This window comes from Poecilia reticulata, chromosome 16 (assembly GCF_904066995.2).
Source record: "Poecilia reticulata chromosome 16, P_reticulata-male-v2, whole genome shotgun sequence".
Taxonomy (NCBI): Eukaryota; Metazoa; Chordata; class Actinopteri; order Cyprinodontiformes; family Poeciliidae; genus Poecilia; species Poecilia reticulata.
In genome coordinates, this window is record NC_088845.1 from 14054051 (window position 1) to 14070640 (window position 16590).

Here is a 16590-nt window from a genome sequence, read left to right on the forward strand (position 1 = left end):
AGAATGCCACAGATGTGTTCAGCTGGTTAATCTGCCGAAGGCGGCTGCTTCAGAGGGTCAAAATCTTAGAATAAATTATGATCTAAAAGTTAATTCCTGTTTTAACTCCAATTACTTATTTGAACGTTTTCACTTCAGAGTGCGATGAGACATTAAACTGCATAATTTCCAATAAAAAACTTGAAAAACTGGGGTGTTGTAAAACCTTTGACTGGTGGCATAATATTCTTCTGGCTATTTTACCTCTTTCTGTTTTTTTTTCATGAAAACTACTGTCGAGGCACCTTGGACAATAATTGCACTCAAAGGGTAAATATGCAGATTTTAGTCAAAAAACGTGGTAATTTTAGCCCATGTTTTGATATTCATTCTCATTTCTAATGTTGCCATATACTTCACCATTCTCCTTTCATTTGGTACAATTGATTTATTGTTGCAGTTGCCCTAACTGAAACTGAGTGCATACATCTCAGATTCAGTGAGATGTATACACTCAGTTTCAGTTTTTAAAATGAGGGAAACACACTCCTATGAATGAGCTTTTCCGACAGCAGGAAAGGAAAATGGAGACAGCCGAGGCGTGGAGTCGCAAATACTAGACAGACCTAATAAAGTTTTACAGAGTAGCAGTTGCATTAAACATTCATGACAGCTAAATACTGCAGCAGCCGGGACCATGCACAGAAAACACACACACATGAACATCCTCATCAGTTAAAGTCACACGTTACTCATGGCGAGCTTAAATTATAACTTACAACAAAGGTCAGCTCTCATGTGAATGTGACTCTGTCAGTATGTAGTTGGACTGGCTTTATTTACACAAATATTCTATTACAACAGCAAAATATACAAATTGTACATGTGAATGTCGTGAATGGCAAAGCAGCATTAACGCGTTGTCTTTAACAATTGTGCAAAGAACAAAAAAAAAAAAGACAAAACATGAGACTAAAAGCAAAACATGAGACAAAAAGAGAATAAAACAAGTTCCGTAAACCAGGAAGAGACAAATTTCAGAATAAATATTATTAGAAAGGAGTCTGACTGGTGAATGCAAAGTGAAAAGCTGAAACTAAGAAAAGCGCTTCCTCGTTCAGTTTATGCAAACCCGGAAGGAAAATGCAACAGTACAAGAATCAACCTGGTTTGGAGCAAAGCCTAAACCAGCTGATCTTGATGCAGCAACTTGAGTCTACAGAATATTCACACGTGATCTCGTGTTATCAGTAACAATTTAACACACATTTAATGACACATTCTGTGTGTTAAACACAGAAATAAATACAGTCCATTTAGTGTCTCTAGTCAACATCACAATCTCACAAGGCTGGTGACTTACAGGATGTGTTGTACAGTAAGTTGTAAGTAGACAGGACTAATGAGAACACGTTATTTCAAATGGGCAAAACAATGTTTCGTAGATGATAAGATGACCTGCGATCCAGTAGTTTTTGCCAACATAATTTCAAGTACATTTAAACCTTAAAACATTTACACAAAAGAGGAAATGAACAACCTGAGTTTCTTTAATTTAACCGGGTACGCATGATGTAAAGAACTAGGTTAGGGCAGGATTTTTTTTTTTTCTTGTCATCAACATCGTTTTCTGCAGTAAAATCCTTAAACCGGAGCCGTAAAGCTTACGCTCGGTCTTTAGGGAAGAAAACACTTTTAACACAGTGTTTTATTTTTAAATTCAGGGAGCATTTACAAAAAATTTTATATTTACTGCAAGTCCCCTACGAGCTTGTTCTTGTCCTGTTTCCTTATCAGCACAAACACAGCTGAATGCAAAATTTAAAACCTCCAAAACATGGAAGAATGCTGTCATGAGGTATCAGTGACAGCAAGGAGAAATGTCCTTTATGTGCTTAAAAATATGTCTTCAGTGTATAAAAATGACATTTTTCATGCTCATAGGGGGTCTTTCTTGCAGTGCTTTCTCTGCTTTTACTCAGCCTTGTCGTCCGGTGGCAGCAAAGCAAAGTGTTTTTTCAAAGGGACTTTTTTTAATTCTTTAATTCATTTAGGGACCAAACTGACTTCATCCAATACCAGCTTTTCAGGCTTGACCTCAATACATAAACTCAGTAATGCCTGCAACCTTTGAACACTGTGGGCAGCTGAAAATTCAAACATACATTGATCCTCTTATGTGGCACAATGAGACGAGCCAGGGCTGAAGATGTCCTTAAACACTAAGTAAGCACTGGTGCAGTAGTCAAGTTTGGTCAGGATTAACCCTAGGCTTCATTAATTCTAAACCTATTCTTCATGGGGGAAGTACTGTACAAGATAATTTAAAGAGAGTAGAGTATCATTTTGACTCTTGCAGGAAGAAGCTGCAATTTATTTTCCCTCCATACCAACCAATTTTATTACTGGTTCTCTGAAGGTAGATCCACCGTGGGAAGTTATTATGTGGAGGGCATGGGCTCAGAGACAGGCGCCGACGAGGGAGTGGATTTGGCGGCGAATCCCTGCTCGATTTCATCGAAGGTCCGTCCTTTGGTTTCAGGGACTCGCAGGTAGGTGAAGATGAAGAAGAGGATGAGGAGGACCAAAAAGATGAGGAAAACAAACGGGCCGCAAAGTTCCTGAAAAAAAGGAAGGACGTTTGTTACGCTACACATTCTGTCACATTGCAATATAAACGTCTCCTTGGATAAGAAGCCCCGTCCAAGTCTCGCGTGTTTTGCTGCCACTAGCACGTTTTTATCCAATATTCCCCCCCGTGTTGGACTCCATCCATCTTCCTGTCTGAACAGCTCCTGCATGGGAAGCATCCCCACAGCATGATGCTGTCACTACCGTGTGTCACAATGAGGATGGTGTGTGCAGGTTCATGAGCACAGTCAGTTTATCTCAACAATAGCACTTTGCGAGTGAGCCAGAAGGTTCAGTCTTGGTCTTGCTTAACTGAAGCGTTTCCTTCACCTAATTTCTGAGACTTTGTATGGTTTTATTTCATGGCTTTCTTCATGCCAGGCTGGATTACTACATGCACAGTCGCCATTGACACAGGCAGTGTGCAACTACTTCTGAAGGTTGTTAGACGTATTTGAGTAAAGAGGCTTAGGTTTATAAACATTTAGAGTAGCGGTTCTCAACGTGGGCAGTACCGCCCCCCAGGGGGCGTTCAGAGGACGGCAGGGGGCGCTGGCGGACATCTTTACAAAAGGGGGGCGCTGGGATGCCTTTGGGGGGCGTTTGGTCGAAGGTAAACTTTACACCTTAAATCCACAACAATACCAGTTTAGACTTTGAGCAAACAAAAAAAAACGCCGCGCACATTGCGCAAAATTCTGAAACATGAGAAGCGGGCAAAACGGAGCGAAGAACTAGATGTGAATTATGGCATAAAAACAGAGAATCCGACGCTGAACAGTGAAAAATCAACATATGATGTGAAAACACATGACGATTACGAGGCGCAGCAGGTGATGAGTGAAAATTACTGATGGTCAATAAACGATAAAATAAATGTAGCAACAGGAAAGAAACTAAAGTGGACATAGCAATAAACCAGGAGAGGATAAAACTAATCAAAGGAAACTAAATGGAAATGAATGAAGAACAAAATGCAAGAATAAACTAAGAAACTAAAGTAAATACGGAGGAATAAACTTGTATGGCAAGACCTTTCGAGCAATAATTAATACAGAGGACTGTATGGCAAGAATAAACAGACACTATTTCCAGATAAAAGGTAAAACAATATTGTTGAAGTGCCATGGGCAAGGGCGCAACTACACATTATTCAGGTGGATGCGAAAACATAAATCGCCCCCCCCCCACGAAGGAGCGTAGAAACATACGCTCGCCTCCCCCCCCAAACCCCCTCCTCCAGACGCCGATACGTTTAGGGCAAAACTCGCTACATTTACCCCGTTTTGTGCGCGAGGTGAAGGAGCGTAAGGCGCGCTGAAGTGTACAGGAAAACATAATCGGTGCGCCGATTCAAAACATCTACAATAATGATAGTAACATTGATGATAAAATAATTGTCAGTGCAAAGTAACCTACAAATTCTTTGGAGGGGGGCGGTGAGGGACCTGGATAAAGGCTAGGAAAAGGTTGAGAAACACTGATTTAGAGTTATTTTCTTTCCACTTATCTACACATGTTACTTTGTCTTGGTCCGTCTTAAGAAATAACAATGACATACGTGGAGGTTTGTGGTTGCAATCTGACAAAATGTGGAAAAAAAGAAATACAAGGCAATAATCATGGCCATAAGGCACCGTGTGAGAAATAGTCTACTGCTGGTACGTGGATAAATACCTCCAGTAGAGGAAATCCCAGCCCCACCAAGAAGTTGGCGGTCCAGTTGGAGCAGCCAGAAACGGCCATGGCTGCAGGTCGAGGCCCCTGAGAGAAGAGCTCAGCAACGATAAACCAAGGGATGGGACCCGGACCCATCTCGAAGCTGGCGACGAAGGTGAACACAGCCACGATAGCCAGGTAACTCATAACCTGGTTGCTTTTCTGCATGGCGAGAGGACAGCGGCTTAGATAAAACGCATATAACATGAAGCCTAACAATAAACTAACTCATTGTGTGTCTGGTTCACCACTAAGGACAGGAAGATGGTCATGAGGAGGGCAGAGACCGCCATTCCTGCCAGTCCAACCAGGTGCAGCGTCCTTCTTCCGGCCCGCTCGACGAGGAACAGCTGGAGCGCAGGGAGCAAGACCGGTCGATCAGCGGTCAGCAAACGGGAAACGAGAACCGAATCCGGACAACACGGGCACTTACAGAGACGACGGTGAAGACAGTGTTGACGACGCCGGCGCCGATGGTGGCATAGATGGGCTGAGGGACACCAGCAGTTTTAAATATGCCTGTCGAGTAGTAGAAAACCTGGAAAAGAAAACGGTCGTCATTATCGAGGAGCTGTTATTTAAATGAATAAAACGTGCTCATTTAAGGAGCTCTTCCTCTGTTGTTCATCTTCTATCACTGAGCTTTGGAGATTTTAAGCTCTTAGCATAAATGCAGAGTCTCCTCCAATCTTGCTTGTCACAGTTCAACTTACTTTTACTTTTTTTTTTTTTTATTTTGCTCTGTCGCTACAGACATTTGTTTATGAAGATCAACACACATCTGTCTCACTTATTTAACACGTTCTCTTGTCTTCCCCGTTTGGAAGAGCGGATAAGACAAATTGGTTTCTGTATCATGTCATGTTCATCCTTCAGAAAAACTGAATATTACTACAAAGAAGTTCCAGAAAACTGTGATCAACTTCTATACAGAAAAGACGAATAAAAAGTTTCAGTTTTTTTTGTTTTTGTTTTTTTTAGGGATTTAAAATCAATTTATACAGTTTTTACAACAAAATATCAAGTACATCTCTCGATTTTGTTTTATGTTTTTCCCTTACTTAGAGGCTGAGTAGCAGTCGACAATTCTTATTTATTAATTATGCAGAAGTACAGTTTAAGTGTTCACTAAGCTTTCAAGCAGCACAGTAAGTCGTCGTGTTTTTTGGGGGCTTTCGTGCTCCTGAGGGAATGACTGTTTTTTCAGAGGCTAAACAGTCCATTATGTCCTGCAGGGAGTCCCACCAGGGATTTCAGTTTCCTGTTGCTTGCAGCTAAAAACAAGCTTCATTAGAAGTAAAAGTGAAGATTAGAAATGTTTTGTAATGCTACAAGGGACTTGGAGGTGTTAATACTCCTGATTCAAGTCCAGATATTTTTGTCTGATTCATTGTTCTTAGGAAAATATGGATGTGTGCAGCTTTAGCAACCCTTTCACAAGGATATGGTTAAGAGAATAAGCGGCTTGTCGACACAAGGACAATGAAGTTAATGTGTTTGTTGGAGTTCGATCAATGTTGGGATCGCTGTGGCTGCGTTGGGATTGTCATGACAGACATGACAGCTACAGATGAATCTAGACGGCCTCGTTGCATGACCCTGCTGTCAAAACCTTTAATAAATCACTTTACGGGACTCCACTCAAACAGTCCCAGGAAGCGTCTCTCGCTATGTGTTTGTCAAAAAAAAAAGAAGTACAAGTCAAGCTGAGTGAGCGTTCCCGCTCGAGTTTCGAGATCTACGCTGAGGCACATGCGATGTACACTCACAGCGTTGATGCCAGACAGCTGCTGGGAGAGCTGCAGGACGATGGCGATGATGATCGGCTGGCGGTACTTTGGTGAGCGGAAGAGTTCGGGTATAGACACTTTCTTCTCCATAGCCATCTTCATGCCCTCCTCCTTCATCTCCTTAATGTCATTGTTCACATCATCGGTGCCGCGCAGACGCTCAAGGGCTGCGGCAAGAAGCAGATGAAATCAGCAGGTGTAGACACGGGGTGAAAGGAGGAGGCAGGTATCGTTTCAATAGTGTCAAAGACGACGCTACATGAGCAGAGAGAACCCCCCCCCCAAAAAACAGACCTTTCCTGGCCTCTTCCTCTTCGTTGAGGACGATGAGGAGGTAGCGAGGACTTTCAGGGCAGAAAGGGAGCATGGCGCTCTGTATCAGGGCCGGCAGGATGGTAAGAGCGAGCAGCAAAGGCCACAGACGGTCTGATCCCAAAGCAGCCTCCAGGCCGAAGATCTGAGACACAAAGAGGAAGAAATGAAGCACACCAATTGGATTAAAATGAATTGAAGTTATTCATTTATACACGTTAGCTTAATGTATTTTTTGACCACTTTTAGTTGGTCTGCCACATGAAATATCATTAAAATACACAGTTTGTGGTTGTAACATGAAAAAAAAAGAAATGGTTCAAAGGGTATAAATACTTTTTCAATTCATTGTCTTCCTAGAAAGTTACAAAAGTGTGCAACAAAGACCAAAAGCTAATGAAAAAGACTAAAGTAAACAAACAAGCATACCTGCGCCACAAGGATTCCAATAACAACACCCAGCTGGTGCAGGGTGCCAAAGGCTCCTCGCAGGGCGGTTGGGGAGATTTCGCCCAGGTACATCGGGGTCAGACCAGTGCAGAGACCGCAGAAAACACCTATGACCAATCGACCAAGGATGATCATCTCAAAGGAGCGACAGAGAGACGACAGTCCCATCAGACCACCGCCCAACAGAGCCAGGACGTTCGAAAACAGCATCGATTTTCGCCTGGTTATTGGACAAAGAAACGGAGACAAACACGTCTGGATAAGAATTTATGAAAGCAATTGGATATCTGTTGAACTCCAGGTGCATTGCAATAAATCAGAATGTTATCAAAAAGTTTATTTGTTTCAGTTACTCAACTTGAAGAAAGAAAAACCCATCCTGGTTTTGTTCCACAGACGGAGAGATATTTTCAAGTGATTGACTCCTGTTCATTTAGCTTATAACGGCTTACAGCCAATGAAAACACAGATTCAAATACCATAAAGACCAACGCACAACAAAAATGAGTGTTTATATACTTCACAGTGTATGGGCTCTGTACTTAGTTTTTATGCCTTTCTGATGTTCCTCCAAACTCCAGGACTTTAAGTTCTTAGTTAAATTCAAAGTTTACTTTCTTCTGAAAAAATACTTTGAACCACTTAACAACAGACCAGTCATTTGTCTCCTAGCCATGTGAATTCCTGTTTCCTCTGTAACTTTTTCTACCATTTTTTATTGTCCTTTACTAAACTTCCTAGTGATATACTTGGGTACAACACTTTCAGCCGGTTTTCTGAGCAATGATCTTTTATTGGTTACTGTCGTTACTGTTATTGTTTTTATGTAAGTGACATTCCTGTTTTCTGATCAAATGAAACTGGGTTTTTATAATCTGTGTCATTATCATCTAAAATAAAATAAGTACTGATATCTTATCACTTTGCGTGTAAAAAAAAAAAAAGAAAAAAAATCTATTAAATAAATTAACTTTTTGATAATATTCTAATTTATTGAGATGCAGCTACAAAAAAAAATAGAAAACGCTGTAAATATTATCATCTGCTCACCTGCCGAACTTGTTCACAATGACTCCGACAGAGAGCGACCCGATCATGCCACCCACACTGAAAACGGCCACAGCAAAGCTCCACACTATGGTGATGGATCCCGGGGGAAAGGGCTGTCCGTAGCGCTCACTGGACACATTCTCGAAAAAGGCTCGTAATTTCTGGAGAAAAATGAAAAGGAAAAAATGTTCCTTTGAAAGCAAACTGAAATTTTAATGATGTCCACATGGGGGCAGAGTTAAACCTCGGCACTGCTAAAATGGGCACGTTTGGTGTCACAGTTCTTAACTTAGGTCGCAGTGACCCAGCTTGCACGTCTAACACCAAGACTGCAAATATGAGTGCATAACTAGACACACACCAGCTCAGGTGCATTGATGACGCCTGTGTTGTATCCAAACTGCAGTGAGCCGATCGCTGCTGTTGAGACGCAGAAGAGAAGGTAGGGGTTCAGCTTCTTCTTGGGCTATTGGGAGAGAAAAAGGCAGAGCGTTATGACAGGCCAGCGCAGATGAAAGCCGATGGAGCTCGTGTACAAATGGCTCCCTGGGTCTGAATGCTGGATGTGTCCAGTTCCAGGCTAGAAACAAAGCTCTGGTTGTTTACACGAACACTGGTAATTACACACAATGAGGCTTTTCTGTAAATGCTCTCCCTCTTGTTTTCAGATCAGCGCATTAGCAGCTGCAGGCCGAGTTCTGAAAGCAGGTTTTAGCGCGCCGCACGTGTCCTCTGATTTGTGGGTCGGAGGTATTTCTCAGAAAAGGAGCTAAACAGGCGCTCAGAGCATAAATCTTTCGGTGAACGTTTTCTCCTGCTGGTTTAAGAATTAAAGTGGGCTCAGCTTTTAATAACTGGCTAATTCACCTGACAAAAAATTGGTTACTGTGACAAAGTATTTGCCCTCTTGCATCCTTTTTTCTCTCTTCTTGGTCCCATTCAGATGTGTTAGAGCTTCAAACAAACTTTAATGTTGGACAAGCATGAGCTGAGCAAAAACAAAACACCTATCCAGACCAACACAGCTGTTTTACTTCTGCCAAACTGGAGGTTTTTCGAGGATGAACTCCCTGCTTATTGTTGTGAATGTCCCAGGAATATCTGTCATAATAAAGTATTTAATCTGGGGCTTAAATGGCAGACTCCAAAACCTTCAACTTAGTTTTTTTTTTTATTATTTAGACCCTCAGAGCTAAATAAAAAAGCTCTTCATTTCCCAAAGGTATAACCAAAGTGATCTTGAGATTAAGCTCACAACCTCAAAATCTTGAAAGATCTTCTTCTTCGGGATTTTCCAGAAGAGAGCAGAATTCATCTTTCTATCATTTACAGCAAGCTGTCCAGGCCCTGAAAAAGCAAAGCATTTCCAGACCATCACAGCCCCAACACCATGCTTAACTGACTCATCAGCTCAAAGAACATTTAAGATGTTCATCTGATGTCTCTAGGATGAGTAACAAATGTACTCTTGGAGTAATTTTGGTCAGCTGGACAGTTTTGGAAAGGTTCACCACTTTTTTATGACTTCTCCATTTGTGGATAATGGCACTCACTGTGATTCAATGGAGTCCCAAAGCCTTAAAAATGGCTTTGTAAGCCTATCTGGACTGATAGATGTGAGTAAATTTGGTTTGTACCTGTAGCTGAATTTCTTTAGATTGCAGCAGGATGCGTTGCTTTTAGAGATATTTAAGCCTATGCTTCATGTTGTCTGACAGGTTCCCTTTAAGTTATTTCTTAATTCTGCAGATCTGTCAGCAATCTGACCACAATCACATTTTTAAATATGACGAGGTTGGTTTGGGTAGATTTTTTTTTATCCTGATAAACAAAACGATTACTTTAAAACCGCACTTTATATTTCCTGGTTAGTCTGATCTTAGAATTTGTTTGATAAAATCAAAATGCAAGTGTAAGACAAAACAAATGTGTAATGTGGCTAATTCTTTCTTACAGTTCTCTACAAAGCTGCCAAAAGTTAAAATTGTAGAAAGTAGAGAAGCAGAAACGAACCCAGGTGTTTACGAAGTTGTGGCTTTAAGCATGCTTTGTGGAGGCAGCACCCAAAAAGTTTCACTTCGACTTAAAAACTGACTGCATAACCAAATGCCTTTCAAACTACTAAATCTGTGAGTATTTCATGGGCAGTTGGTCGAGTCTAATAGAAACGGTTTACCATCCAAACAGCCTCATTATCGGACAGAAATACTTTGGTTTTTTTTTCCCTCTCTATTCCCACTGCTGCTGACAACTTGAAAAAAGGCCAACTCACTGTGTACATTGTTTTGTTTAATTGGTTCCCATGCTCAGATCAAGAACCTTTTCAGAAGCAAGCCGACCAAAATGAGCACAAAAAGGTCTGTCCTGTCTTTCATCATATCTCTTTCTGCACAGATTACATAAGTCATTATTAAAGTGCACTCCTCGTGTTATTCAGGACAAACTCTCTAGAAATGAAACAGCCTGTTCTTACACAGTCTGCCATTTATCTTTTTTTTTTTTACTCTAGGAGAGAAGCAGTACGTCTGCAGCTGCTCGCATCAGATGCCTCTTAACGTAAAGCTCTGGCCGAGTCACTATGAGCTGGCAATAAACAGGAAGTCCTGCATTTTTTTTATGACATATTGCAAATTGATGATAGCATAAAAAAAAAAAAAAAAAAAAAAACGTCAGTAGGCGACACTTTTAGTTTTAGCAGAAAATCTCAAATCTTAAATTTCAAACACTGGTATTAAAGTGATGTGAAAACTTGTGACAGTGGCTTTTATGGTTTAGCTCTGCTTCGCTCGCAGGTTTGAGTTGCAGATATTTTCAAGGAGGAAACAGCATTTTGGTCTGAAAACGAAACGCAGAGATCCAAGACAGAGTAACGGCACACAAGTGAGGGAACCAAAAACATCAAAAATCACATGCATTTTATTCTACTGGGGTGCAGAACAGAGCAAATGCACGTGGATTAACAAATGTTAATGTTATTACGTGCAAGATACGGTATTTCTGATGATGTAGAGAATGTTAGACTTATAATAACCCACAGTAAAAATGATCAGGGTATGAATAACATGCAACTCAAAACAGGGAGCGGCCATTTGTGCAAGAAGCGGCAGCGTCATATGATCATTCCGTGGCTGGATGAGGGGCTGTAGCAACATGTCTCAGAGCTGGTGGTTGCACAGACATGCAGTCATCAGAGTACATCAGTCTGTTTTTATGCATGTCATGAAGCCTGGCAACGCAGCATGCGATGTTGCACAACATCTCAGATTTACAGTAAAAAGTGATCAGGATTTGAATAAGACTGCCCAGCAATATATTACTAAAAGTTGGGATGATTATGTGATCTGTGTTAGTTCTTGTTTGGAGACATTAAAACTGGACATCCCCCGTAAAGCTCCACAGTCCTATTTTTATTTTATTTTATTTTTTACTTTTCTTACACTCACTGGAAAATAAATTGACTTATTAAAAGCCACAAGCGATCACACTGGTCCTGATTTTTTATTTTTTGTGCAACGCTTAACTTCCACATTCATGTCATCTTGCAATTAGTTTCCCCATCACAGATGAAGCAAATATTTTAAGCAACATCCACAAATGGAGCAACTGCTTACAAAAGACCAACTACAACAAATGTTTGAAAAGGTGTAGTTTGTTATAAAGAATGCAACATTTTTATTTGCTACTTTAAAACGATTGTTTGTACAAGTCTTGTCTCACTCTGTTGGACATTGCTAGGAACGTCTTGCATGTATGTGGTAGAAACATTAGGAAAATGTCCTATTCCTAAGGTTTAAAGCTCTTCAAATAAGTTACATAATTAAAACAGCTCCACCATTAAGAACAGCTAACTTCTGTTACTTGAGAAAATGCTACAAATTACAAAGAGGTGATACTCTGTACGACAAAGCATTAGAGCCATACGAGGAAAAGAATATATAACTGCAACAATAAAGTCATAATAATGCAAGTGCAGAGTCGTAGTATTACGAGAATAAAGTCATAATAGTATGACTTTATTCTTGTCATATTATTTTCCAAGCGCCGTCCTAATATTCTATCATAATCCTGCACAATAAGCACATTGAAAACTAAGATTTGAATCAAGTGGCTGTTATGCAATTCACCGGCATAAAGTTAAGCACTAAGTAAAGACATGCTTTTCTGGAATCAAATCTTAAGTTTTAGTTCTCTTCTTCTTTTTTCTTCTTCTTCTAAATAGGTTCAAAAACATCTAAATGCAGTTTTAGACCCACATGTTTTCCACACTGCAGTGTGTTTCTCAACGTCAAGCATCTTGCTTGGTTCCTGAGTTAAGTAAATGTTTGTTGAGTCAAGAGATGTTTAAACGATGGACTTTTTTAAAGACTTTCTACTCAGTAAAAGATAGTAAGACTTTTCAACTCTAAAGGTTCAAATCAAAGTAAACTGGTGTTAAAGTCTATCTTGAGTTGGACGTGCTTTGTGACTGCATCAAACTGGGTCCAAGAGTCACCTCTATTGACTACAAATCAATACTTCAGAATGACTATCAGCTGAAATAATTACAGTGTTTCAGTCTTAAATAAAAGCCCCTACATCTTGCAGCGCATTTTCATTCAGGTTTTTGGTGCAAATATGATGACACACTGCAATCACGCCATTACTCAATATTATAAAACTTTTAGAATATCATGTAAGGGTTCTGTTTTTGCTACACATTTTCTACAATGTCATCCTACGTTTTGAATTGAATGCAGTAAACTTAAGGACACACAAGTCCCAACTTGCCCCTTAAGAATCCTGCCACACTTTTTCTATCCTTAGTCATGTCCTGAAGTGCTCAACTCTCATCCGGAGCTCCTGAGTGGAAAAATACCACAGTACTGGATCCAGGAGTTCTGTTACCCAATTTGATAAGCTCTCGCATCCATTACAATGTAGCTAATGTGGCATAAAAACAACAGAACTTGAATGTTACTGATAAATAGTTGTTAAAAGGACACCACTAAGTTCTGGTGTGACATGTGAATGGCTTTTTGTTTACCTCGCCGTCGTCCAGCTGCTGCATCTTGTTCGGTGCTCCTTTACAGATATAAGGATGAAGACTTCTGGGACTCTTCAGAGATGGGTGTTTCTACTGCCTAACAAGCACGCTCCTCTTGGAAAACTGCGGCAGGAAAACCTGAAAACAAGCAAAACAAATAAATATATATATAAAAAACAATATTTAGAGCCTTCAGTGCAATAACTTTTAGACAAATGCCACAGCATCTTCTCAATATCAAACTGATCCTGAGGAAAACTAGTCTGAAAGCTTTTACCGCAGAACACCGCACTCCAGAAGAACAGGGATGCTGACTGCAACTATGAATGAATTCAGCAGTCAGACACTCAAACTTATCAGTAAACTCCTCCCTTCTCTTCCACATTCACTCTCCTCTTCTGATCCTCCACTTTATGACACAGAGAAAACTTCCAACTTTTTACATAGCAATTGCAGTATGAACTGTCTCTTACTATCGCTAATAAATACAATAACTTTGTCATGTAAACCTCATATCGTGATCTGGCCTACACAATTGAATTTGAATAGTGTATTTTTCCTAAGACGAGGTTATAAACGCACTTTTAATATAAAGCGTATAAATAAAAAGTAATTAAATAAAAATGACTAATTACCTTTAATGTGGCGTGTTTCTTTCAATCTTTCGTTTCAATAAAGAAATCCTCTCCAGATGTGTTTGCTCTGACAGATGTGTTTGCTCCAGATGTGTTCACTCTATCTGCTTGGGGTGTTTTTATACAGAGTGACACAGCCTCGTCGGCACGTTACGTCTCTGTTATTCATGAGCAAATAAGAGCATCTCAAGTGAGTAACGCGTCCGCGCAGTGATGTCTGCGGAAGCGCAGCAGACGCGCTGCCGCTCGGATACGTGCTCCGGCGAACGTAGACACGTACTGCGCATTTAAAAAAAAGGGGGGTTGGGGCGGCAGAGTAAAACCCTGCCGGCTGAATGGAGGCTCTGTCCGGCTGCTGGTGGCCCCGCTGGCCGCCCACCGTGGCAGCTACAACAAAGGCTGCGCGCCCACTGGTCAGACCCAAAGCCTGGTCACGCAGAAATCATGAGACCGGCTCAGTGGGAGGTAAACGAACGGGCTCCCGTCTAATTCTCACCCTAACGTAATCTTTACAGCTGCCAAAAGCTTATTTCTGAACATTAGCAAATTATCCAGGAGGACAATAAATAAATAAATAAATAAATAAATAAATAAATAAATAGTAACTTTGAAAGTTTTTCCTCCCTGTCTTAATGAATATCTACGGAAGAGGATTAGGGCCACTGGAAAAAAAAAAAAAACAGTTCTGACTTTAATCTCAGAATTCAGAGATTAAAGTCAGAATTCTGACTTTTTTTCCTCAGAATTCTGACTTTAAACTCAGAATTCTGACTTTTTTCTCAGAACTGTTTTATTTTTTTTTCTCCCAGTGGCCCTAATCCTCTTCCGTAAATATCATTCATTGAAGCATAGATTAATTCATAACTAGTTGGGCTTAAATGCAGTCAAAAACAAAAAAAATGCTATAATCAATTTTTTGTGGAAGCTCACTGTCTGTAACGTAGGGGGAAATATATCACAAACACAGACAGACCTGATACAGGTTAGAAAGAATACAAAATAATCTAATTTAATAAAACATAATTTAAGTACCTTCAGAGTGTGCAGGAGAGGTGAAGAAGAAAGTGAAGGAAGGGTGAAGTGGATGGAGGGATTTGTGACAGAGGTACAAGATACACAGTTAGTATCAATGATGCAATCAGACTTGCTACAGAGGGTTTACTCCGCCCTGGACAAGCCCAACAACATAGTAAGGACTACATTGACTCCCTTTAATTATATCCAGCTTGAGCTGAACCCTCTGGTCTATTGGACTGAGGATTTATGTGATGTGAATATTGCAGATTTAAATCGTCCGGTAAGCCACAGCATTGCCACCACCAGAGAACTGGGCTTTTAACACATATAGCAAATATTTAAACAGTGCCTTGTAGGCGTATTGATACCCAGTAGTGTTTTTGTGTTGTTGTTTTTTTTTAATGTGAAAACCACAAATTTCAACATGTGTTATTAGAGTTTTGAGATCAGGCAAATCTGAAGTTTTTGTGTGCATTTGTTTTCATCCCCACTGAGTCTGCAACTCTTTTGGGGTGTGTCTCTACCAGCTATGCAGGAGACTGGCGTTTCTGCCCGTTCTTTGCAAAAGAGCTGAAACTCAGTCAGATTGGAAGAAGAACATAAGAATATAATTTTTCAGGGTTTTTTTTTTTTTCACAGATTCCCATTTGAATTTAGGTCTCAATGACTAGCTTAAACCATTCTACTACACAATAGCTCGAATGCCGGCCTGGATTCGTGCTGGATTGCTTCTGTTAACAAAAGTAACTGATAGTGGACAAAGTTACAGTGAAACTAATAAAAACAAACCAGCAAAGCACATTACATATCCTCACAATTTGAAGGCCCTTTCAGGGGCCATGAAACTGGACTTGATTTGGAAAGGCACACGTGATATGAGGCCCCACAGTTGACAGTGGATGAAATCAAAGGACTTTTCTGTGGATTTCTGAAACAGGATTGTCTTGAGGCACAAATCTGGTGAAGGATACAGAAACATTCCTGCTGCTTTGGAGGTCCCAATGAGCTTAGTGGCCTCCTTCATCGGACAAGATATCACTATGGCAACGCAGCCTCTTTCTGCAGTCTGGTTGCGCGCGCATCCGCCGTGTTTACAAACAAATAATCCCTCCGTAATTTTCAGGAAGAGCAAGTCAACTGGTTGAAATATCATGTTGTAAATATCATGAAGGTTAAAAAAAATACACGCTCTAAATCTGTTTTTGCATGTATAACAATGTATGACAATAACGTTATGCCATAACTGGTTAAGACATCATTAATTTTGTATTAATTATTCAAATAAATTGATAAATTTTATTGACTAAATTGACTGTTTATCTAGTCGACTAAAACTTTATTATAATTAAAAACTAGACAAAAACTAAAACGATTACATTTTAGTCATTAGACATTTCGTCAAAAGACTTAAGTCTAAAACAAAAATTTGCTGTTTTTGTTTTAGCACATTGGCGTGCTTTTCTTAACTTAAGACCTTTTATTAACGGATTTATTTTGGAACTGAAATGCAACAGAGGGGGGAAATACATTACAAGCTACTCCGATTTAAATGCTATACTCAAAATGTTTTTGTAACTGAAATATAACAGAAAGGAAATGCATTACTAGCTAATATGCTACTCACTTTTCTACTTTTTTTTTATTATCCACATAAAACAACCCCAACAGATGTCTAAGTGTCTTTCAAACACATACATACTTACAAAGTTTTCCGAGGATGCAAAGCGACTAACGTTCAGGGTGTTCATAAGTCCATTACCCTCCATAACTGCCTAAATTCTTGTTGACATGGTTACCGGAGAAAATTACGTCAACGATAGTTTGCTCAAAAGAGCGATCACTCGGCCATGTTTTTGCAAATACGTTATAACAAAGATTTTTGTAATACAAATGTGATACTCTGATCAAATTTCAAACCATTCTTAGCATAAATGTAAACATACAATTTGCTAACTATGAACTTACTTACCAACTTATTAATGTC

General features: G+C 40.0%; 1 protein-coding gene across 4 annotated transcripts; it reads right to left on the reverse strand.

Annotated features, from left to right (window-relative positions):
• Window positions 1–798: 798 nt before the first annotated feature.
• Window positions 799–16416, reverse strand: slc2a3b (solute carrier family 2 member 3b). 4 transcript variants are annotated; one of them, XM_008431489.2, is made up of 11 exons: window positions 16310–16416; window positions 12955–13092; window positions 8293–8397; window positions 7932–8092; window positions 6861–7101; window positions 6414–6576; window positions 6099–6286; window positions 4763–4867; window positions 4578–4679; window positions 4288–4491; window positions 799–2600 (listed from the first exon to the last, which is right to left on the reverse strand). In XM_008431489.2, exons 2-11 carry the CDS (start codon window positions 12976–12978, stop codon window positions 2421–2423), a joined length of 1473 nt encoding a protein of 490 aa, XP_008429711.1. In that variant the 5' UTR covers window positions 12979–13092; window positions 16310–16416; the 3' UTR covers window positions 799–2420. The 4 variants fall into 4 exon arrangements, with proteins under 4 accessions (XP_008429711.1, XP_081473036.1, XP_081473033.1 ...); XM_081616910.1 differs by having other exon boundaries at window positions 16306–16386; XM_081616907.1 differs by lacking the exon at window positions 16310–16416 and adding an exon at window positions 13590–13832.
• Between the last annotated feature and the right edge of the window lie 174 nt (window positions 16417–16590).

Excerpts from the sequence above, each read along its gene's own strand:
- slc2a3b (XM_008431489.2), bottom strand. The coding sequence starts at position 12,978 with ATGCAGCAGCTGGACGACGGCGAG. Across the intron at positions 8,093-8,292 it reads TCATCAATGCACCTGAGCTG|AAATTACGAGCCTTTTTCGA; the intron begins GTGTGTGTCTAG and ends ATTTTTCTCCAG. Across the intron at positions 4,492-4,577 it reads CCATCTTCCTGTCCTTAGTG|AAAAGCAACCAGGTTATGAG; the intron begins GTGAACCAGACA and ends CTCGCCATGCAG.